Source organism: Mauremys mutica, chromosome 7 (genome assembly GCF_020497125.1).
Source record: "Mauremys mutica isolate MM-2020 ecotype Southern chromosome 7, ASM2049712v1, whole genome shotgun sequence".
NCBI lineage: Eukaryota > Metazoa > Chordata > Testudines > Geoemydidae > Mauremys > Mauremys mutica.
Genome location: NC_059078.1, coordinates 26,993,163 through 27,017,242, shown reverse-complemented (window position 1 = coordinate 27,017,242; position 24,080 = coordinate 26,993,163). Strand labels below are relative to the sequence as shown.

Genomic DNA, 24,080 nt, shown 5'->3' with positions numbered 1-24,080 from the left:
ACATTCCCCCCTCACCTCAAATAACCAGGAGGATGCCCGCCCTGGGCCGTGAATACTGTCACTGCACCCCAGCAGAGTGCTCAAGTAACCAAAAGCTCTCCTACCCTACATTTGCATAAGTCCTTCCCTTCCGGACTCAAACAAGTCCCAATCCCAGTCCCATCCCATAACTGTGTACTTAAGTAATAAAAATACTTTGCTGTTAAGTACTGTTTCCGTCATGTTTCTTCACTGAAGACTGTGTTTGAATGGGGTGCGTGGGGAAGTGCGTTGCTAATTGCATAGGACAGGCACCTTTCGCAGGGTACAGACACGGGGGCCGGATCAGCAGCGGGTAACACACACAGTGCAGTCAGCAGGCACCGTGGTCGGTATGGGAGGTGGTTTCCAGGTTCTGTGTGGGCGGTGGGGATGTGACTTTTTAGCGGGGGAGGGCAGGTACAGATCTTATACAGCGGTCCTTGTCGTGGACCGCTGAGTCACGCAGCAGAGGAATCTGTATCCGTCCTCCTCCGCCACAAGGCCACATAGCCCCCCGCACACAGAATCCCAAAAAGGAGGGATGGCAGGCTCCGTTGAAACAAGCAGTCCGGCAATGCGGACCGCTGTAGGAGCAGGAGCCTGTCATTCCTTGAGTTTAGAGGCGGTCTTTACATCAGCGCACACCCTACCCACCGCAGTCTGCGTTCCAGTTTCGACCCTTTAACGAAAAGTCATGAATAAAGAAACCTCTCCTCAGTAACAGTGTGACATGTATTTTATTTTTACACGTGTCTTGGAAGTGGAGGAAACGGGGAGAACGGGGTATTTAACCGAAGAGGAGAGTCAACAGTAACTGGGTAAAGAAACAGGGGCAGGTTCAGCTTCTCTGTAAAGAAACTGAACAGTCACAGGTCACGCTGCTCGCTGGTATTTAAAGAGTTCCTTGTCGCTGTCCCAGGCGCCTGTATAGGGCTTCATGAGCAAGTGCATTAGCGGGCAGGCTGGGTCACCGAGGATCACTATAGGCAAATGCACATCCACAACAGTTATTTCGTGGTACGGGAAGAAACTACCTTCCAGCAGGCGTCTGAGCAGCCCACAGTTCCTGAGAACACACGCATCAGGAACCTTGCCCGGCCATACGACGTTCATGTTGGTAAAACGTCCCCTATGGTCCCCCAGTGCTTGCAGAACCATTGAAAAGTAGCCCAATTTCTCAGCAGCTGAATGTGGAAGAGGTGGACGATAAAGTGCGAGGAGGAGAAAACGGCGAGGATCGCAGCGGGCTCCATGCTTGCAGTGCTGTGGCGTCCACGCTGTCACTGACCAGAAAAGTGCACGAACAGATTGCCCGCAGGCGCTTTCAGGGAGGGAGGGAGTGAGGGCGTGATTGACGGTTCAATGACGACAGTTACCCAAAACCACCCTCGACACATTTTTTCCCCCAGCAGGCATTGGGGGCTCTACCCAGCATTCCAATGGGCAGCGGGGACTGCGGGAACTGTGGGATAGCTTCCCACAGTGCACCGCTTCGAAAGTCGACGCCGGCCCCGTTAATGTGGACTCAGAAGTTCGAATTAGTGTATTTAGTATGGATACACAAATTCGACTTCATAAGGTCGAATCCACAAATTCGAATTAAGTAGATTCGAAATAGTCCTGTAGTGTAGACAAGGCCATAGACTCTCATACTTTAAAGTCAGAAGGGGCCATCATGATCCTCTACTCTGACCTCCTGCACATTGCAGGCTACAGAACCTTCAAGTTACTGAAGTCCTCAAATCATGATTTAAAGACTTCAAGATACAGAGAATCCGCCATTTACACTAGTTTAAACCTGCAAGTGACCAGTGCCCCATGCTGCAGAGGACTGTGAACCCCCCACCTCCCCAAGGTCTCTGCCAATCTGACCTGAGGGGAAACTCCTTCCCAACCATAAATATAGTGATCCATTAGAGCCTGAGCACATGGGCAAGACCCACCAGCCAGACACATGGGAAAGAATTCTCTGTAATAACTCTGAACCCTAAATCAGCCAGAGATTATGGGTGTATTACAGGAATGGGTGGGCGAGGTTCTGTGGCTTGCAATGTGCATGAGGTCAGACTACCTGAAATCTGAAATGCTTCTAGTGTCCCATCACCATCCATTGGAGATATTTGCTGCTAGCATTCACAGAACAGCTACATGCCATTGTAGGCAGTCTCATCAAGCTCAGTCTTGAAACCAGTTTGGTTTTTTTGTCCCCACGCCTTCCCTTGAAAGCTGTTCCAGAACTTCACTATATGGTTAGAAATCTTCAGTGCTTAATTTGTGCCAGGGCTTTCCAGGATCCTACACATGCCTATCACAACATGTGGTCTACCTCATCCAGTGCACTAAATACCCTAATACAACTATGTGGGTGAAACCAGATAATCACTACTCTCTCTCTCGAATGAACTCACACAGCATGCTTTTGTCTCTTATAATTTTCCTGTCACCTTATGGGTGAACACTTTTCACAACGCGATGACTCTGTGTCTGACCTATCAGTCCTCATCCCTAAGGGAAGCCTGCACAACACTTTCAAAAGGCAAGCCTGGAAGCTTAAATTTGTAACTTTGCTAGACACTAAAAATCATGGTCTTAATAAAGATACTGGATGTATGGCTTATTACAACAATCTGTAACCCACAGGGGCAGCAGTGCCTTCCCAAAAGTGGGGAATCCAAGGGGCCCTGCCTCCTCCATGTCCTTGCCCCTGGCCAAGACAGAAGCCAGGGTGGGACTGGGGAGCCCGGGACCCTCCACCTCCCCAGAGTCAGGGCAGAGGGTCACCCCTGGCTTGTGTCCTTGCCCCTGGTCTGCCGCCCAGGGCACGTGGAGGGTCCACGGCTCCCCACAGCTGTCCGGGCAGCTCTTACCCTGACTTGGCTCTGGCCAGGGAGCAGGGCCTCAGAGCCGCAGTCCGGCCATGGTAAGAGCTGCCTGAGAAGCTGTGGGAAGCTGTAGACCTTCCATCTGTCTGAGGCAGGAGGCACAGGGCATGGGGATACAAGCTGGGGGCTTGGCCAGGGGGCGGGGCATCAGGAGGAAGAGGATGGGCCCGTCCACTTTCAAAAAGTGGGAGGGTCATGGCCCCCTGGCCCTTGTTTTGGTGCCCCGTGTAACTCACTAACCTGCTCCTCTTTTTTGTCCTATGACTAGAGGGGTGTTAACAGACAACTTCACTTTAAGTGGTTGCTTACAATATGTGCTAACTACTTATGCTAAACTATCTGTTCAACCTTGTGTTTAGCTGTGAGACTGAGGCTATGGCTACACTACCACTTATGTTGGCAAAACTTATGTCGCTTGGGGGTGTGTGTGAAAAAACACACCCTTGAGCGACATAAGTTTTGCCATCATAAATGATAGCGTGCACTGTGCCATGCTGACGTAGTTACCACTACTTATTGTGGGTGGTTTAATTATGTTGACAGGAGAGCCCTACACAAGAGGGACAGCTGCATTGGTAAAGCTGTGCCGCTGTAAGGTTTCTAGTGTAGACATAGCCTGAGTGCCTCTCCCAGACCCGAGAAAGAGCTCTGTGTGTCTTGAAAGTGTGTCTCTCTCACCAACAGAAGTTGGTCCAATAAAGATCCATCTTGTCTCTCTAATATCCTGGGACTGACATAGATATAACATTGCATACAAACTTCCTGTGGCTCACCAGTGGGGGCGGGGAGCTTTTTTTGATAAACCATAGAAAGTTAGTTGGTTCAAAACTGTTACTGGCTATTATATTGCGGTTGTGGGGGACTTGAAGTGAAAGGAGAAATGGGGATTTGCATGCAGGGAACCTTTAATGCTTAAATATTTTGAAAAATTAGGAAGTTAGTACAGACAAACTTAGCTGTGAAACAGTTAAGAGTGCTATACATACAATTTACCTGACTACAGCCTTCCAGCATCCTCTCCATCACACTTTCTACACACCACCACATCAACGTAGTATACCAAAGTGGATACAACTAACAACGTAGAGAAAAGTTAGTGTGGTTGATAGGCTGAAGTGAAGGTTGAGGAATAGTCTGATGTGTTTGGAAAGAATAATTTGGTAAAAGGGGGTGGTGGAAGACTGGCATCCTTTGGTGGGATAGGGCAGAATTTTAAGGTTGTGGTGTATGAGAATTGTGGAAGTAGTAAGGTGTGTGCCTTTGAGTGGAGGAGTAGAAGGTATTGCTATTAGATGACTTAATTTTTCATTTCCTTGCTTCTGTGGTCTTGTGTTATATGTGTAGCTGTTTCATGACAAAATCTTAGCTGTTTCATGACAAAATTTTGTGTTTAATTAGCTACATTGTTAGATCAGCAATTATGGAATACACTTGGTATTACTTAGATAGTTATGATGATCCCATTGGAGTCTTTTTGTTTTGTTTTGTTTGTTTCCTTTAAAATGTATAGCAATTCAATTAGTAGAAAAAGATATTTTATAGCAACATGTCTGGCATTGTGTTCCACAGTTAATCTGTTTCCTTTCTATTCTTCTTAATGAATAGAATATAAATGCGTTCCTTTAGGACTTTATTAGAAAGACATATAATTTCACTTAGCATTTAGAGGTAGAGGTTGGTGACCCCAGTATAGTTAAGGAGCTCAGAAACCCTCTCTAACTAGTCTCTATGTTTAAAGGTTTTTTAATCTATTTTGTGAACTCACTTCATTGTAGTTAAATCTGTTTCCCTCCCCCCCGCAAAGGCACGTCAGTTTAAAATAAACAGAATCCTTTTTCTAACCTATGGGAAGCTTGATTGAGGAGAGTGAGTGAAGAAACCCTCCCCTTCCCCCCCGCAAAAGCTATGTTGGCACAAGTGGGTGTTCTGTATTTATACTGTGTTAATGTTTTCATTAGATTTGTTCTCTTCCCCTTTCTCTGTGTCTCCATAAATTTTTTTTATGCTAGCCAGTCTCTGCTCCATTTGTCGCCCAATTTTCAATTTACTCTTTATCTATTTCTGCTCCTGTTTTTTCATTCTCCTTCTTAAGACACCCACAAAGTTATTCAAATTCTGATTTAATTTTTAAACCCTTGATGTTTGTGTGTTTAAAACTAGGGGAAATGACTTTGCCTCATCCCTAGTTCAAGTAAAAATATACATTGCAGTTGCATCTACATAGATGACATGCTTGACTTGATCATCTAAGTGTCTTAACGATTCAGTAGCTGGGGGAAGGGCATTATGCAAATCCATGAGGAACCAGCAGCCCTTGCTGATAACTGCAGTCTGCAAATGTGTGGCCTACACTTTCTAACTGGCCACAGCAGCAGAAGGGGAATTCACAAAGGCCGCGCTGATAGTCATTAGTAGCACTTTCTGGTTATGCCAAAAAAAGAAAGGAGACATTTGACATGGGTTTAATCAGGCTGCCAGTTTATCATTAGATGTCTGGGACTACCCAGCAGACAGTGTACGGTGCTGGTAACCTCATGTTTATTCCATAATTCCCTGGGGGGCTTTTACCAGCTCCCTCTCTTTTTCCATTCAGGTCCCTCTAACAAATCCATTGCTGGGACCTTGCCATCCACCCCCACGTGTAGGAGGGTAAAGTGGGCTATAAGAATGGGGGGTTGGCTCCCTGCCGTACCAAACATAGGAGTCCCCAACCGCCCCCCCCCTGTTCATTCCTTTCATGAACACCTCTTTTTTAGTCCTTTTCCAAGCTATTTATCCAGTCACTGTATACCTTTCCTATGGAGTATCTGCACTGGACATCCGCCCTACACTTAAATAATGAGTTGCGACATACGGCCTACTGCCCATCATGCCATGCATGAACAGAGCCCTTCCTGAAACCTGCTGTGGGGAAGGCGAGAAAAACCCAAACTGCATCCAAGCCAATATGATGGTAAGGGAAAAATTCCTTCCCAGCCTCACTAAAAATAGGACGGATAGCGTAATGCCCCCAGCAGGTGTTGACCAAACCTGGTATTTTACCATCTAAAAAGGAGGGAGGGTGGGTCCTGCTTCAGCCTTGGTCTCTGTAAAAAGGAAGGCTTTAGATGCCAACCTGCCCCTTTTAAAACCTGCATTCCCAAGGGATATCAGTGACCAAGCTGACCCCTTTTTGCAATAGTTTTTATCTTCCCCACCACCAGCAGCCATAAAGCACTGTTCCCTTCACTCGGCCAGCCAGCCAGACACCGCCCCCACTACTTAAAGGTGCAGGACGGTCAATCTGATCGTGTCACATCTGAAGCAATTGAGCTTTAACTAATTAAAAATAAATCTGCCTCAGTAAATTGCTTAAATTCAGAAGTAGTTATTTAAAATAATTGCTTTGTGCAAGGACCACACATATCAACATGTTTATATCAGTAGATTTTATCAGATTATGGAATAAAAGGTATGGGTTTAATACATCATGGCTGTGGTGGCAGCTTCCTAGGAATTGGGGGTGGGGGTGGGAATTGAGGTGCGTGCGCGCTCGCTCTCTCTCTCTCTTCTCTGTATGTGCTTGTGATAAATATGTAGTGTAGTTGTAGCCATGTCGGTCCCAGGATACTAGAAAGACCTTACCCACCATGTCCCCTAGTGGTAAATAGTCTATAGTTCTAATAATCAGAAAACCAACACTAGAATTGCATTTTAGTGACCATGTTAGCCTTTGAGGCTGGTAGTTGCCAGGACTCCTGGATTCTTATCCCAGCTCTATCAGTGCTGTACTGTGGGATATTAGACAAATAACTTTGTAACTTTGGTGTATGTAACTGTTGGAGTGTTGTGAGGATTAATTAATTAATTAATTGACTTCTTAAATGGAAGGGTACTATAAGAAGTGCAAATTGTTATTTATCCATGGATTATGTATGGCCTTCAGTCTGTGTCCACGTTTTCATTTATATGTGTACACACATACAGGATTAAATATGCAGTTAAAGTATATGTCCTTAAATATTTTACTTCCAAGTTTGTAATTCACTTAGTGATAGATAACTAAAGATTTCCTTCCGAATAGCGAAGCGTTAGTAAGCATTTATTGGCTAAAGCAATAAATTTAGAGCATATTTGCTCTAATGAAAATATATTGGTGTTTGTACTAAGCATGTCATTAGTAATTTTCACCTAGTGGTTAATAATCACTCCGAGTGCTCAGAAATCATTATGAGATAAAGTATTTTGTCATGAAAATATTTAAAAATGCGGCTTTATCATAAAAATGTTGTAGTGTTACATATGGTTTTTATATTTTTGTCTCAGGAGCTTTAAGAAATCATTTCCTTAATGCTTCATTCCTTTGGAGACTTTTCTGGAAAATGATTTATTTGTATATAATTTGTTCATTATGATTTAATGTGCATAGATCTAGTAATAAGTCGTTGTGTGGTCTTACCTCATTACTAGTTTACCTTTTCCACATCTCTCCCCAGATTTCCTGGTCTCCTCTATGCTAGTACTGAGAAATATTACAATAAATGTATTGTCGAGTATTATACTGAAAATGCAGTGTATGTTTGTTTTTATTACATTCTTTGTGCAAAGCTTTTATCGTCTTGTTACCTCAGTAGGGGGGTGATGGTGGTGGAGTGTGCAATGCCTCCCCAACAAGGTGAGAGGAGACCCTTTGTTTGTGGGAACTTAAGGAGGTGGAGTCCAATATTTTTATACAGAGTAATCAAAATATATATATTTAAAAGTAGGAGGTACCAACCAATTAGTGCCTTGTATTTTGGTGCCTCCCTCCTTAGAAGATTGTCTCTACTATTACCACAGAAGCATGAGCTAGGTAATTTCTCATTGACAGAGAGAAATCTTGCCTTCAGTTTATTTCACTGAAGGGAAAAATGTAATTTAGGAACATTGGGGTCAATATAAATGCTATATATATAAAAAAACCTATGAATTACAGTTTTATAGCCACTAGGTAATGTGTTTCAAGGACTGGATTCCTCGTGATATACTGGAATAATTTCTGAATTAGTAAATGCGTCAGTGTGGAAGAAAAAAAAAAAGCTTGATGTCTGCCCTTTGCCCCAAAATTCACTTGTATGAAGGAGTCTATTTGACCCCCCTTCTGCTCCATTGCCTGCGTTTTTAATTAAAAATACCCATCATAGTCATGGTCTTCTATACTGTACACTCAAAGAGAAGCTTCCAAACAAGCATTTTCATAGTCCAATTCTGGTTTTTTAAAAAGAGGGTGGGGGTACACACTTACTTGAATGTATTGAGTTAAGCCTTTTATTTAGCTCATAATATTTTTCGTTCTTAATTTATTAAAAAAAAGGCCAAAGAATTTAAACTGATTTTTAGCACATTGCTAATGTGACAGAGCAGATTGGGAGCAATAATTAATTTTTAAAACATGCCACAGTTAATCTGAGGTTTACCCTTCCAAATACATATTTATTTTGTGGTATTTTTATTATAAATATAAAAGATTTGTAGTCACATTTATCTGTAGACTGAAATAGCTCCCATGAATTTCAAGATCGGTTTTTAATAGCACTATATTAGGTATCATTCTCCATATAGTATAAAAGTATCTCAGCTAACTAAATGTACAGTAGAACCTCAGAGTTACAAATGCCAGAGTTATGAACTGACCAGTCATCCACACACCTAATTTGGAACCGGAATTATGGAGTCAGGGTGCAGCAGAGATAGAAAATAAATAAATTAAACTTTAAAAAAGCAAATATAGTATAGTACTGTGTTAAATTTAAACTACTAAAAAAAGAGAAAGTTTAAAAGAAAGATTTGATAAGGTAAGGAAACTGTTTTTGTGCTTGTTTCATTTAAATTAAGGTGGTTAAAAGCAGCATTTTTCTTCTGCATAGTAAAGTTTCAAAGTTGTATTAAGTCAATGCTCAGCTGTAAACTTTTGAAAGAACAACCAAAATGTTTTGTTCAGAGATACGAACGACCCCCATTCCCGAGGTGTTTGTAACTCTGAGGTTCTACTGTAGCCAAGTTTGTTACACTTGGAGTAATTGTATATAATTAGTTATTTCAGTCTAAGTATTTAGACTGTGTTTCTGTCTGTGAAGGTAGATGGCTTTGCATTCAAAGATCCACTGTGGTTCAGGAATACTTATTATTTCATATGACACAGCTATCTTAGGGGCTACATTATTTTCCAAACCATGCATGGAAATTTAGCTTCATGACTCCTATTAATGTTAGTAAAAGCTATGCAGCTAACTAATCTATTTTGAGTTTTTCTATAGCACGTACCATGAAAGCATGAAAGTGCTGATACTTGATGTATTAAAAGAAAGCAAAAACATACACACCTGTATACCCTCCATCAAGGGGGTGGTGGAATCCCTCCTAGACCTTGATTGTGATCAATTTATTCCCTGTAGCATGATGTTTAATTACCTTTCTTGTTGCTTATATGACAAATGTTATTGTTGATCATGAACTTATCCAGCCCTTTATCTGGCAGAATTTAAAATAATAATAAAAAAAGCTGGCACTTGTCTGGATAACAAGAATATTATTCAAACTTACAGTAGTACAAAAAACTAAAATAAAGTTTTGGAAGGAATATCATGTCTTTTTGTGGAGCAAAATGACTGGATTGAACCCATATTGTGTTGCATTTTTTGAGTAAGAATAAAGAAACAGTGGCTACATTTAGTAAAAGTTTCTCCATTATTGAGGCATTACTTGCAAAGAAGCCCAAAACAGGGAATTTTTAATATTGTCATTAAGAGAAAAACATTTTACATTTTTTCTCCTTTTAATTATGGTGGCATTTGAGAAGATACTATATACTGGGAGTATGGATTGAAATTAATTGTTTTAATAGGAAATCTTGTGATTATGCCCCAAGTACATTACAACACCTAATACATGCTAGGTAAATAAAAATCATCTCTAGTTTTTTAATCCCTTATATTTTAACTATTCTCCAGAATCCCATTTTAATTTCAGTTGTTTATAATCAAGGATTACTAATGCATCCCTTGGGGGGGCGTGGGGAGGGAACCTTTCAATTTTACATGTAGGACCAGATTTGAAAAGAGCTCAGCTCTTCTGCATTGAAATAAGCAGCCATATTTTCAAAACAGTTTAGCACACTGGATGTTGAGTCCTCTTAAAAATCTTGCAGTTTAAGTGTCATAATGGGAGCTGCTGAATGCTAAATACTTGTGAAAATCTGGCCCTTACTTGCACTTTAATGACAGATGAGCTCATCTGAAAATCAGGCTTGAATTGCTGGTGCTGAGCACTTGAAATATCTGGTCTTAAACTCTTTTAAGAATCTGACTCAGTCGCTTTTTATGTCAGTGAAGCACCATAGTACATGGTGACAATGAGTTATCCAACTCACTAATAATTGTTTTTTAATTATTCTGGAAGAACCACTCGGATTTAAAGATATCAGTTCATGCCAACAGTGTACTTATTGTTTTCTCCTTTTTTCAGCGTCTTGTTGAAGCTGCAGAGGATGCTCACTTGAAACATGAATTTGATGCTGATTTACAGGTAATTAGAAATTGGACATTTAAAAAAAAACCATTTATCAGAACATATAAAGGCGTATAGAATAGCTTTGTGCTATTACTTCAAGGACTGCTGTGGAAAGCCAAGCATGTGACTAATAGAGGGATGCTTATTACAGAAAATGGAATTAAGGGAGATTGGCTCAGTATTTTGACAAGTTATGCACTCAGTGTTTGCATGTTGGGAGACCTAGAAGGTGGATTTTATTTTTTTAGAGATTTCATTTAAATTCCTCCATGACTATTTAGGTCAAGATTTTTTTAACACAGTAATTAGCAGCATGTAGCATAGTTGCGGTGTACTGGGAAGGAATTGCTCTTTGGAGAGTTGAATTTGCAAATGGGGTGAAAACCCAGAGTGATGAGATTAGAGTGACATTGGTCTGTGCAAATGGTTTGTGTTTGGACCCATGGCTAGTGCAGACAAAGCTTTTAAACATAGAGGTTTTAGTGCTGCACCATCATTTTATCAAAATGGTGCCTTTTTCTGTGTACTGGTGTCAGAATACAAGGGAAGGGAGAAAATGAGAACAATTGGGATACAAGATAAAAAAAGATTGAAAAAGCTTTAATAAGGCAAAGCATATAAGAATACAAATTCATCAGACAATAAAATAATAGAAGCTAACTTAATAATAAAATATATATGTATTGTACTTTGATATTTAAATTAATAAATATCTTCCTGGTTGTAAGGAATTTCTATTCCTTGGTCCACTGAATGCCATGTTAGGCAAAGATATTATTTAGTGTGGCTCTCGCCATGTAGATTGTCTTCTAAAATTTTCTATGGGTGTCCATCAAGAATCTACAAAAAGAACAGGAGTACTTGTGGCACCTTAGAGACTTACAAATTTATTTGAGCATAAGCATAAGCCACAAGTACTCCTGTTCTTTTTGCGGATACAGACTAACATGGCTGCTACTCTGAAACCTATCAAGAATCTGTCTATCTTAAGGTTGAGCAGTAAACATTAAGGAAAATAGGTTTAAGGAAAAGGGAGGAAGAGTACACTTTTCTCCATGCTTAGAATCTGTCTCAGTAGGTTTTGTTTTCAGAACTTGCCATGATTACTTTATAGTCATAACAAAGTACCTTTTCATAATAAAATTCTGGTGTGGAATAATTGATTCCCTGTGAAAATAAATCTGTTATAGGAAGAGAATACCAGGAGTGACTTCTTCAGAGTTAAGGATAAGGAAGCTTTGAAATTAACATAAAATGTTGACGTTAGAAGTAGTGATTCTTCATAATATTTTAGTGTTATATCTATCTGGATTCAAATGGCTCAGAACTCTACTGCACTCCAGCCTTTGGAAGGCCTACTGCATTTCATTTTCTGAACTTCACACCTGGAAGAAATTGAATCTATTGTCTAAATAAATCAGGAGCGCATTTATGGAAGACTGTTTTAAATGTATACAGTAAATGCCTCTTCACTGAGGATGGTTCTCACTTTGACAAAGTCCTTCATTTGTTGAGGCTTTGAAGATCTAAACACTTTTAGGAAGCCAGTTAAAAGCCATTTGTGTCAGCAGCATTAACAGGACAATCAAATCTCTGTGTAGCGCTCCTGTTTATTACTATCATGGTCCATTAAAGCTAATCAATTGTTAATCTTGGTTTTGGTGACCTCTCTGCAACCCTGCAATCTCTGGGAGATTGTTGTTGTTTATCAAAATCTCATACCACCATCTGCTCAATATAAAAATAACGACCAGAATGATTTGGCAGTGTTCATTCAAGTTGAAGGGGATAGAAATCTTGCTGCAGTTTTGCTGCGGAAGAGGAATTTGCAAAGCTTCTTATGCCTTGCCCTAAGTGTGGGAGACAGTATGAAAGAAGTTTAAAATTGCGGTGTGCTACACAACACGAGTCTAAGCTCTTTGTCTGATCCCCACTGCTCTTGAAAATGCAAAAGCAGATAAAGAAACTGTTTTTGTACTTTTTATTCATCCAGAATTATTGTCTGCGATTTGATGAGTATGGACAATCGTCTATCACTACATATCAATGATGTAAAGGAAAAATAAAATTATATTAATATTTTTATTGTCTGTGAGAAAATACCAAGTTAAGAAAATCACAGCTGGAAGAGTTCATCTTTTATGTCTCTGGAATTCTCTTTGGTAATGCTGAAATTCTATCCTTCTGTTGGGTCAAATTCAGTTCCTTACAGGTTTTATTCTTAACAGCTTTATTGGTATTATCCTTAGAGATCTTATAAGCATTCTAATCAATATACTATAGTGCATTATAATGATCTAAGCATTCAGAAGTTTATCTCTGACACTGAATCTGTCGATGTTAACAACAAAAACATCTTCAGTAAGAGACATAAATAAAACTGTCCATTATTTGAAAGAAATAAATCAAACTGGGTGATATGATTCTCTAACTCACCAGCATCAAATACTGCATGTTTGATTAATGGCAGAGCTCTGCTTCAGGCATATCTGAATTTAAAGCTTTAACTGCTGCATTTGGCCTTGAGAAGTTCTTTGATTTTACAGGAATGTGAACCAAGAGCTGTAGTTGTAGCAAGTTGGGGGTAGATGAACTACTAAACATCTGGATTTCAAGTTCTAAGCCAAAACAATACTTTTCCCACTAGTGTATAGGATTTCAAAGTTATGCTTATAGTATGGTATCAAGGAGTGTTTGTCAAGTTTGTTTACGTTTGAAGAAATAGTTCACATATTTCACACAACAGGAATATTTATGTAAATAAAATTAATCCACATTCTTACTGTTAAGTGTAGTTGCTTTATGACAATACTTTTATGACTTATGAGTTTGCTCATCATCTCTGGATGACTTATAAAGTAGGGGTAAGTATTTTTTATTTATTGAACTCTGACAGTGTGCTTGCCTCTGTATAAAACAACTTGGGCTTACAACTTAAAATGGCAGAGAAAGCAATATAGAGATAGACTCCTCTGTATTGCCACAAGGAGGTTATCCTAGGATGCTGAGGCATTTTTAAGTAGTTGTGAAACAGCCCTCTAACGTACCTACAGGAGACTTAGTACTTCTAAGGAGAGAGGGGAAGAAAAAAGGATAGTAGTTCACTCATCATAAGGAGATAATCTGTTGCAAAGGAATTGTAAATAACCATATAACAAAATCATTCCTCTTGATAGAAATCCAACATTCTAATGGCTGAATTGCTTAGTACTCATGCTTGGAGTACAAATTTCTTAAAATGCAGAACTCCTGGGAAAGAATGATTGAAGCACCGTTCTGGATTCTGCTGGTTCAAGCCTTAGCACAGGGCCCCGAGCTGGGGAACGTCTGTCCAACTGGGGTCCCTCAACAGAGAGTGGGGAAGGCCTGGCTGGGACTCATTTTCCCTAGGAGTCCAAATTTTTCTACTCAGCCTACTTAGCACAGATCCTCCCACCATCCTGCCCCATAATAATCTCTCCAAACCTTTGGAAAATGGTCAGTTTGTATAACTTAAAACCACCTAAAATTGCCTTCTAAAATCTAACTTATGGCTCTATGTAATTACTACTGCAGTTGCATACAAATGATGGGCCACTTCAACGATTTAGTGATTTGATTAGTGGGTGCTTATCCAAACCACTCACTCAGCTGACAAAACTGTCTGCATCACAGTATTATATTGCAGTCACCATTTTAGTATGTGAGCACTTTCTCATGAGATTTATAGTACACTCTGATTTTCTTTGTATTTGAACAATGTGAGCTCAAAAACTTGTCTCTTTCACCAACAGAGGTTGCTTCAATAAAAGATATTACCTCACCCACCTTGTCTCTCTCTTTTTCAGTAGCTGTCAGATATGTATTATCCGGTATTTTTAATAAACTCTTAAATACTTGTTGTGAACTCCTACATTATATACTCAGAAAAAAATCGGGCGATAGGCTGAAGCTTTTCTAAGTCAGTGTTACGTGGTTAGGGTACTTTTTACATTGTGACAAATTCTTAACCCTTGAAAGTTTGCAATCTGTGATACATCCTTAGGCAAGAGGAATGGTGTTAGTACTCCTGTTTGCTTTCACTGGGAATTCGGTGCCTAACTGCCCTCTGCATCTTTGGAAAGCTCTATCCATCATATGGGCACATATTTGAGGGTTTCCCAATTGTATAAATAAGTGAGCTACTTAAATTTTTTCTCATTTTTACACATTCTGCCACCATGTGAACAACAATATAAGATGGAACTTCCACAGATGCTGTACAGAGGTGTGGTTGGAAATCAAAAATGGCAAGAGGTGATTGGGAGAATAGGAGGAACTTGGCTCAGTGTGCAATTTCCTCCTGATTTGCAATATGAGGTCCTAGTATTGCTGCCACTGAAGTTGATGGACATTTTGCTATTGACTCCAGTGGAAGCTGCTGGGTCTTAGCATCTTTGAAAATCAAGCCACTAAATGCGGGGTGTGAGTGTGGATTTAGGAGCTTTACTTGAGGCTCCCTTTTGAAAATCTTAACCTAAATGTATGTCTGGCAGAGATAAAAATAATTGGTTTGGACCCCAAAAAAGAGTAGGAATTGTAGCAATAAAAGCAACTGAAGTAAAGTTTCTCAGTGGAACTGAAATTGATCTTCCTCTTCCTCCTCCTTCTCCAATTCCCTATCCCATTTGGGAGTTTCCAGTACTTACGAAAAGTGTCTGTGGCATAGCACTGGAATGGCAGTACGAACTTCTCCACAAACTGCCCTGCCAGTGAGCCTCCACCCTGACTGGAGGGACCATGCGTAAGAGGTGAGAGGATAGTTTACGCTTTGTCTGCACTACCAAGTTTTGTCGAGAAAACTTATGTCAACACCCAAAAGTCGGCAAAACAAAAGTTGCCAAAGGGTGTTCACACTTGCTCCATCTGTCGACAGCTCATGTCCACATTATGATCACCTTCATCAACAGTGTGAGCAATGCACTGTGGGTATGTATCCCACAGAGCAGTGTTGTGGGAAGGCGGAGCTGATCTCTGTGCATCTTGGGAGGATTCCCTCCGAGTTCTCCCACAGCCTCCTCAGCTGCCAGGAGTGGCATCATGAATATCTCTGAGAGTTCTCTGTGCTCAGGAATGTCAAAGCAGCACAGCAGTCTCTCCTCCCCTCCTCCCTTGGACAGCAGTCTGCCTGCCGCTGTGTTCCTAGTGCAGGGCAGAACAGGAGCATTCCAATGATTTGCTCTTTGCTCCCCAAATGGAGCAATACACTCAGCTGTCAGATACTTCCCGCAGCTTTCAAAGGGGAGGGGCACATGCCTACAGGGCAGCAGAGATCAAAACACTGAGCAGAGCGATCAGGGCAGGCATTGTGTGATACTGATGGAAGCCAGTTCTGTCGACAAAACAAACAGCAGTGTGTACACTGGCTCTTGGTCCACGATAAAGGGAGGGGAAAAGAAAAAAGTCTCTTGCGGGGTGGAAGTTTTTTGTCGCCGACACTGGGCGTTTTTCCCGACAAAAGTTGCGTTGCAGTGTGTACGCTCTCACTGTTTTGTCGCTAAAAGGCAGTTTTTGGTGACAAAACTTGGTAGTGTAGACAAAGCCTAAGTCTCGGGGTGCCATTCAGTCCTCCATCTCTCTGCTGAAGCTGCCAACAAGGTAATCGATTTGTGATGTGGATGCTTGTCCATGAGAACCTGGACTGATACCACCGAATGCATTTCCCATAGCTCCCTGGCATTGGTTTTTTGTTTTTTTTTTAAATAGGCAAAATGGAATTTTATACTATTTAACCCACATTAGAGAACAAAATTAATGTTCATGTTTGGTTAACTGATGTCTGTGTATGTTTTAAAAAAAATTAATAACTAATTTATTATTAGAACTTCTGTGCTACACTAGTGTCCAGTGACCACAGCTGAGATCGGGACCTGTTGGGCCCTACCTTGTAGTACTGTACAAATACGAGACAATTCCTACTCCAAAGAGTTTACAGCCTAAATAGGCAAAAGGAATAGTGCATTCGAGTAGAGTGAACAAAGTGATGATTTCCAAGAATCATGTTAATTCCACAATTTTTTAAAAAGTGAGGTTTTGTTAGGAGGGGATCAGCTACATGGAAAGATAAAGGAAGGATAAGATGTAGAGAGGCTGGGGCTGGGGAGGAGAGGAAGGAATGGAGTAGGGAGGACATACGAGTGAGGCCCGGTCTGCACCTAAAATTTAGGTCAGCCTCGCTCTGTCACTCAGGGGTGTGAAAAGTTCACACTCCTGAGAGATGTAGTTAAGTTGACCTAAGCCTGATATAGACACTGCGAGGTAAATGGAAGAATTCTTCTGTCGACTGAGTTAGAGTCTTGAAGGTGGAGATTAACTACAGTGATGGCAAAACACATTCCGTTGCTTAGCTGGTGTTTAAACTATGGCGCTGCAGTACCATAGCTGTGCTGTTGTAACGTCTGTATTGTAGATAAGCCCTGGGAGTGAAGTGATTGTGTGGGAGTGGCCAAAAGGGATTTTGAGTAAACTGCCTTTCAGACTGATGATGTTACCAGTGTCTAACGGTTCTGCAGGTCCCTGCAGCATCTGCTTCCGCAGGCTTGATTCTCTGGCTGTCTCTATCCTGGAGTTTTTCTTTCCTGAGCACGAATTGCTGAGGGAAGGGATGGTACCACATAGCCCCTGATAACAATTTAATAATGATATTTTTATTGATGCATTTATGTTGCAATTTTTAGATATTTAATTAACATTTAATGTAATAGACTGTAGAAACTTACATAAGTTACTGGAAAATATTGGATGAAATATAATTGGGGATAGCTACAGTACACCATCTTGTTAAATACTTATTCAAACTATGTGCATTATTTTAATATTAGTGTACTTGGGAAAGTATTCACACATTCATTATCTCTGTAATTCTGAAATGATGCACTTAGTGACTAGATTTTATAATCCATTAGTGTTAATATTTTATTAGATGTCAGTAATAAACCCACAACATTAAAGTCTGATCTTGAGAAGTCCTGATCATCACAATTCACACAGGCGCTGCAAATGCTAACCATCTTGCAGGATAAAGCATTTAAATGCCTTCCTGAAAAAGTGGTTCTAAAAAGAGCAAAGCAGGTTCCAGTGTTTATTGTATCTCATTGATTCCTTATCAAATGTGCTTATTCTAAAAATCAAAAAGATATTTTTCTAAATGCCAGCCCTCCAAATCCAACGCTGGTGAAAAGATTCTGCAGGCCAAATTTCTATCAGCTACATCTATATTGCACTGTTAACCTCCAGTGGGGTTCACTTGTGTTCAGATTATACCTTCAGTTATATAGTGTGGCTGCAGAAGTATTACCATGGCCTGCAGAATTTGTATTATTGATAGATGATTGCAGAAAAAAATCCAGGATGGGCTAGCAGGGCTTATCTAAATATTGAGCAAAATTGATAAGGAATCAGTGAGACACAATAAATGTAGACCCCACAATGTCACTTTTTAAAAAAGCCACCTGCACTTTAAGGATGGTGATGATAGAGGAGAAGTGACAAAGGCTGCATTTCTATTTCCACGTGCATAAGGCACACCCGCTGTGCTATCTTAAATGATCACAATGTTAAGCAAACTATTATTCTGTTTTAACTTTTTTCTGTTAAACTGTTTCACAAACCCGCCTTACTCGTAACAAAAGATGGAATTTTGCAGCCCTTAATTTAGTAAAACTCCTGTTGACTTCAAGCGCAGGGTTTCTTAGTTTGACTCACAATTGCTTTTATAATAGAGGTGCAGCAAACTGACATCTGGACTTAAGCTCTAAAGAACAAACCTTTCAATCATGTAGCTTATTCGCTGTTTCCTCTTTGCTTCTTGGGGCTGTAAGGAGGAATGAGAAAAAATAAATGGCCGTTGAGCTATCAAGGAAGCAGTGAATTTCAAACTGCTACTAGTTGAGAATTCTCCAGAGTTGCTCAACACATAAATAACCTTCAGAGTGAGATCCCTACATCACATTCACAGTGCATGCCTGAGAGGGCTTATGTATCAGAGAGCGCATGCAGAGAGATGCGATCATGGAACAATTTTGGATGCTTTTCCAAGATTTTATATCTGATTTTTATGTCTGCAGCAGCTAACTACAAAAAGAGATTTGTACGGGGCAAACATAAATAAAGCACAATTAGTTATTTCCTAGGAAGAATTACTTTGTTCTCCATTGTCTTTTCAGCTGCTATATTTTTTAAAGCAAGCTTGATCATCAGTCAGACTTCCCTTTCCTCTCCTCTTTTAAATGTGTATTCCCTTGAGTTTCTAACAACACTCAATTTCAGGAGTACAAACAAACAACTTTAATCCAAAGCATCATACCAGAGTGATTTTATTTATATTAACATTCATATTAATCATTTCCCTTTCACAAAATGTGGGTTTAACTTTAGAGAGAGAGAGAGACAGCAATGCAGATATTTCAACTCATTGTCTGACAGCCAGGGATGCACTGCAGTATTTTTCAGAAACGCAGCAACAGATTCTCTGCCATTATGTTCCTTGTTCTTGACTTCAATGCAGTTTTGCTCTTTATGAGGGAGACATCCAGGGAGCAGTACTTTCTGACTTTGGGTTCAAGCCCTGTCCCATCAACACAGGGCAACAACAACAATGTTCTGCCAGAAATAGTTTGCTTCTCTTTTGAAAAAGGATAGGATGAACTCATGGCTAGCATGTGTAATATATTCTGTATCTTCTGCCAGCTCTGGGGTTAGATACACCCCCTACACAATAGGCCATGTCTTCTTGGAACTATAGAATGCTTACAGGATCCCCTCCTAGTGCTTCCATGAGCACCAGTGGGCAGTTTCTGGTGCCTGCACAGAATCAGGTCCAGGATACAGCATCCACCCTGCTTCTTGCATTATGGAGTGGGACTTCATATGCTCCTTCCTTTAACACATAGTGCAGTATCTAATCGTGGGGGCGGGGCCAGGGGTTGAACTCGATAACTACGATAGATACCACAAATGATGGTTTGGTGTTCAGTAATTCTCTAATTTATCATTGATACATAATAGCAAATGTGTTCAGTTCTCTTTCGATTTTTGTTCCTGTCAACTGTACCTTATAATGAGCTTATGCATTTCATTATAAATCCGGTTTTACCTACATCTAATGCAAATATAGTGCTATTGCCTGGTGATATTTGCTGTAAATTATTTGCAGAAATGCTGAATCTTGGGATTGTTTATAGAATTATACAATACAGCAATTAATTCAGTCATCCTAAAATGCTTCCTCCTCCTTTTGCTGTGTCCCTCGTTGTGAGTGCTGGCCACACCTCTTAAGGGCCCATCTTTTGTATTTTTCTCTTGGAGGGTTGCCTTGGGAAGTTCTGTATTATTGCCAACCCTAAACATTAAAATGTCATGAGTCGGTCCCAAAAAAATCATGAGATTTAAAATAAAATATTATATATTTGCCTTCTGGCATTTCAATCTGTAGGGTGCACTCAGGTCACATTTTCATGCTGTTTCTCCACAGCCATGAGGATGAGAAATTTACTTTTTAAACACACACATGCTGAGATTCTCATGTGTTCCCATTACTCCAGCAGATAGTGCTATTAGTACAATGGCAATTGTTATTAGACTCTTGATAAAATCGTGAGAGTTGGCAACGTTGAATCCTCTTTTGAAAGAGATGCCTTGAGAAACCATATAATTTATTACAGGTCAGATGAACACTTATGTATATGAACCAGCTGGCATTATTGAGATACCAGGATAATGCTGTACATAACAGGACTGCTGCTTACTGTGAGCACCCCCTCCTGGCTGCACGTCCCTTTGCAGGCATCCTGTCCCTGTTAGCCCTGTTTTGCAGGCTTCTTAAGAGCTCAGAGATTTTCTCTGGTTAACAGACTAGTCCCAGGCAGGGGGACTAATACCAGTACCGGTTTAAAACAACCCAAATTCCCAAACTAAAGTCCCTTCCAACAACACAAAGAAAAAGTCCATACTTAGCTCTGGCGTTTTCTCTCACCCTAGGGCTCTTCTTCTATCCCAGTCTGATTTCCCAGCCAGTCCTCCCAGCTGTCCCTTGCTGGGACTCTGATGTCCAATCCCAAATACAGTCAGGGTTTCCAGCTCCTCCCAGGAGCCTTCAAGTCACTGGGCTTTAACTTGAAAGTTCCCTGGTGTCATGGTATTGTCTCCATGCGGCATCCACCAGCTTGGCTGGAGCTACCTGGGTTCTCCCCCTTCTGCTCTCCAGAGGGAATTGTCTAATTCCCCTCAGGTGGACCTCATTCCACAATCAGGGTTGGTTTAGCCCCAGGCTCTGGAGCCCATGGGGCAAGCCACCCTGCTCCACTGTACAAGAAGGAACGACTTAAATCTGGTTGAAAGGGCCATTTTTCACCAACAATACTAAAATAGACACCATGAACAAGTTTGCTTTAACAAGATAATCGCAGTGCTTTTAATGTGCATCCCCCATATAATGATATGACCGATGTTAAAGTGAGGTTGAAATGTCTCCTACAGGATTGAGAGTTACAGTAATGATTCATATGATCTTAGATTGCAGACTTCAAAACTCACAAAATTTCCTTTATTCAAAATGGTCAGTTACTTCCAACAGTGCAGAATACCCTCAGCCAAGATGGCCACCATTCCTTACAATCTTTGCATATGGAAATGTGTGTCCCTGGTAGAGTTGCCAGGTGTCCAGTTTTTGACCAGAACACCCGGTCGAAAAGAGGGCTTGGTGCCTCTGGTCAGCACTGCTGACTGGGCTTTTAACAGTCTAGTTGGCGGCACAGCGGGGCTAAGGCAGGCTCCCTGTGGCTCCTGGAAGCAGTGGCATGCCCCACTCTGGCTCCTATGTGTAGGGGCAGCCAGGGGGCTCTGTGCGCTGCCCCACCCCAAGCGCCAGCTTTGCAGCTCCCATTGGCTGGGAACCGTGGCCAATGGGAGCTGCGGGACCCCCAGCTGGAGCTCTCACCTCCCTTCCCGCACCCCAACCGCCTGCCCCAGTCCTGATCCCCCTCTGACCCTCCAAACCCCCAATCCCAGCCTGGAGCACCCTTCTACACCCCAACCCCCTCAGCCCCACCCCAGCGCCTACACCTGCCTGCACCCCAACCCCCCTACCCCAGTCTGGAGCCCCCTCCTGCATCCCAAACCCCTCATTCCAAGCCCCACCCTCAAGCCTGCACCCTAACCCCTGGAGCCAGCCCGGTGAAAATGACCGAGTGAGTGAGGGTGGGGAGTGGGGGCGGGGCCTCAGAAAAGGGGTGAGGCAGGGGGCAGAGCAAGAGTCTTCAATTTTGTGCAAATATAAAGTTGGCAATCCTAGTCCCTAGTAAAAATAGCCACGACCTCACATGCTTTTCAATGAGACTGAAGCCAGATTGCCTTCTGGGGAGATGGCCATCTCCTGGATTTTGTGGTTAATGGGCTGGGCAGGGAAATGTGAGAAGCAGGAGACAGCCTGCAGAATAGCAGCAGGGAGACAAAAAGATGGGGGTGCAGAAGAATATTGGTTGGGTGAAGGGAGCTATTGTGGATAGGCCACAATAGGTAAGGATTCAGAGGAATGAGGGTGCAGGAAGAAGGCTGAAGAAGCAGCAGAAAGAAAGTAGCTAAAGAATTTGTAAAGGCACAGACGTTGTTTTCCAAGGGCATTGACACGTCTCTGAAAATTCCTTAATAAAGCTTTGCTTTTGCTGAACATTCCGTGTGGCTAAAATTGATAAACCATTTTGAGCTGCTTTGTGTTGTGCAAGGACTTGTAAGTAAGAGGTGAGCACCAAATAAATTCCCTCATGTACGTCACTGGAGACGAGCAAACGACAAACTGATGACATGAGGTTTGATTCCAAATCAGAAGACTGTATATGAAACAGTGAACGAAACTCCCTGACATACGTTTAATTAGGAAACCCTAGAGAGATTAACAATGGACAACCTAAAAATACAAGCTTAAAAGAAATGTATTTTAAAAAAACAAAAACAAAAAAGTACCACACCTAAAAAGAAAAACAGAGTCTTAGCAACTCTGAGAGAAAAAAATGGGTTTAGGAAACAAAGAAGAAACTGTGGGTGGAAGATGTGATAAAGCACTGCAGCATTCCCGGGAAACGTACCACGCTTGAAAATGTCATATATGTCAGAAAAAGTAATTGTGCTGATTTTCAAAGCAAGTAGAGGTGAAACACACTGAAAAAGAACTAGAGAAGATGTCACGATAGATGTGGTTACAGGACAACCAATTTGTGATCATAGCAGTGCTGTGATTGACAATATTAAAGAACCAGAGAGAGAAAGGAGGGAATGATTCTTGGTGAAATGGCCACACAAGATGCTGTTATAAAGCTACTGATGTCAGATCATGGGAATATTGAAAATGGAAAACAATACTCAGGGAAAGAGAGATCCACAGCTCAGGAAAAGCGGAACACCCTGGCTGTGGAAAGCCCTTTCTAACTATATTTGGCTTTCTGTCTTCAGTAAACCCTCACCTGTGCTTCAGTAATTTGATCCCACCCCAGAGAGTCACGTGTCCTTTGCCTGACCAATGACAGCAGCTCTACACAGAATATTGTGTGATTTCACATTCGGAGCCAGAATTACAGATCAGACACTTTCAAACATGCCCTTTTATCCCCGTCAAGATCAGGCTGAATGTTTCCATGAAACTATTCTCCTTGGCTTCAGTGATGTCAAAGGAAAATCATAATTCAGAGGATGTTGATCATATCAGTTTAGTTTTGAAAAATACCACGCTAGCTTAGCTTTCCTTATTCATAGGCATATTGGACAATATGAGGTGGTAGTGGTGTACTGAGACTGTTGCTTTCTGATTTGTTAAGGCTTCTATAAAGAAAATATACAACATGTTCTATCATCAAAGTCAGATCTCCTCTACTATGTGCCTGCCTGCTCCACATGCTGTCTCAGCTGCCTGGCAGATATATTTAAAACTGATCTATTTAAAACATCTCTTTAGTTTATATTTTTGAATTCTGATACATGTTGAGAGGACTATACATCCAGATGCTTAAGGGGTAGGCAGTGTAAGAGTTACTTACAAGGCTCATTGGTGCTCAGCGTCATTCCAGCAAAATAAAAATAAAAATTCTTAATTAGACCCTGCAAAATTCAATGCCTTATTGGTCTTACTTTTCTGTAGTCACTGCATATAAAGTTGTTCTCTGTTGCCTCCGAGGAATAATATAACTTAGTGGAGCAGTTCATTCATAGGTGGTGTCTATCTTTTGGGAGAGTGATATCTTTTGTATGATATACACACTATTACCTTCAAACTCTTCCTGCTTGCTTTATGTGAAAGAGTTCATAAGCAGGAATATTTGTGCAGCCTGGTACCTGATTGTGCTGAGCTTGCTGTTTCCTGCTCTTCAGAGAAAATTAAACTTCATTGCCTCACACCTACCTGAAAAGCAAAGCATTTCAGAATACTACCCTAGGGATTTATGATTATCAAGCAGATAGCCTGTTACAAGCAATGATATTTGATACTACAGCCCAGACATGTCTTGCTCTCCCAACCCCCACACCTTTCTTCTATTATTTTTAGGTTTAATAAACTATGAATGGGAGACATAAATGACGGGCCATCTGTGCTTCTCCTCTTGGGCCCTTTTTGGAGTTGCTTCATGATAAAATTAAATACAAGAC

The 24,080-nt window shown here is 41.1% G+C and overlaps 1 protein-coding gene across 10 annotated transcripts in view; it reads left to right on the top strand.

Annotated features, from left to right (window-relative positions):
* Positions 1 to 24,080, top strand: part of CACNA2D3 (calcium voltage-gated channel auxiliary subunit alpha2delta 3) — a 752,236-nt gene that overhangs the window by 269,845 nt on the left and 458,311 nt on the right. For all 10 annotated transcript variants that reach the window (XM_045024490.1, XM_045024489.1, XM_045024494.1 and 7 more), the window contains exon 4: positions 10,386 to 10,445. In XM_045024490.1, coding sequence (XP_044880425.1) covers positions 10,386 to 10,445 — 60 coding nt within the window. The remainder of the gene's footprint in view (positions 1 to 10,385; positions 10,446 to 24,080) is intronic.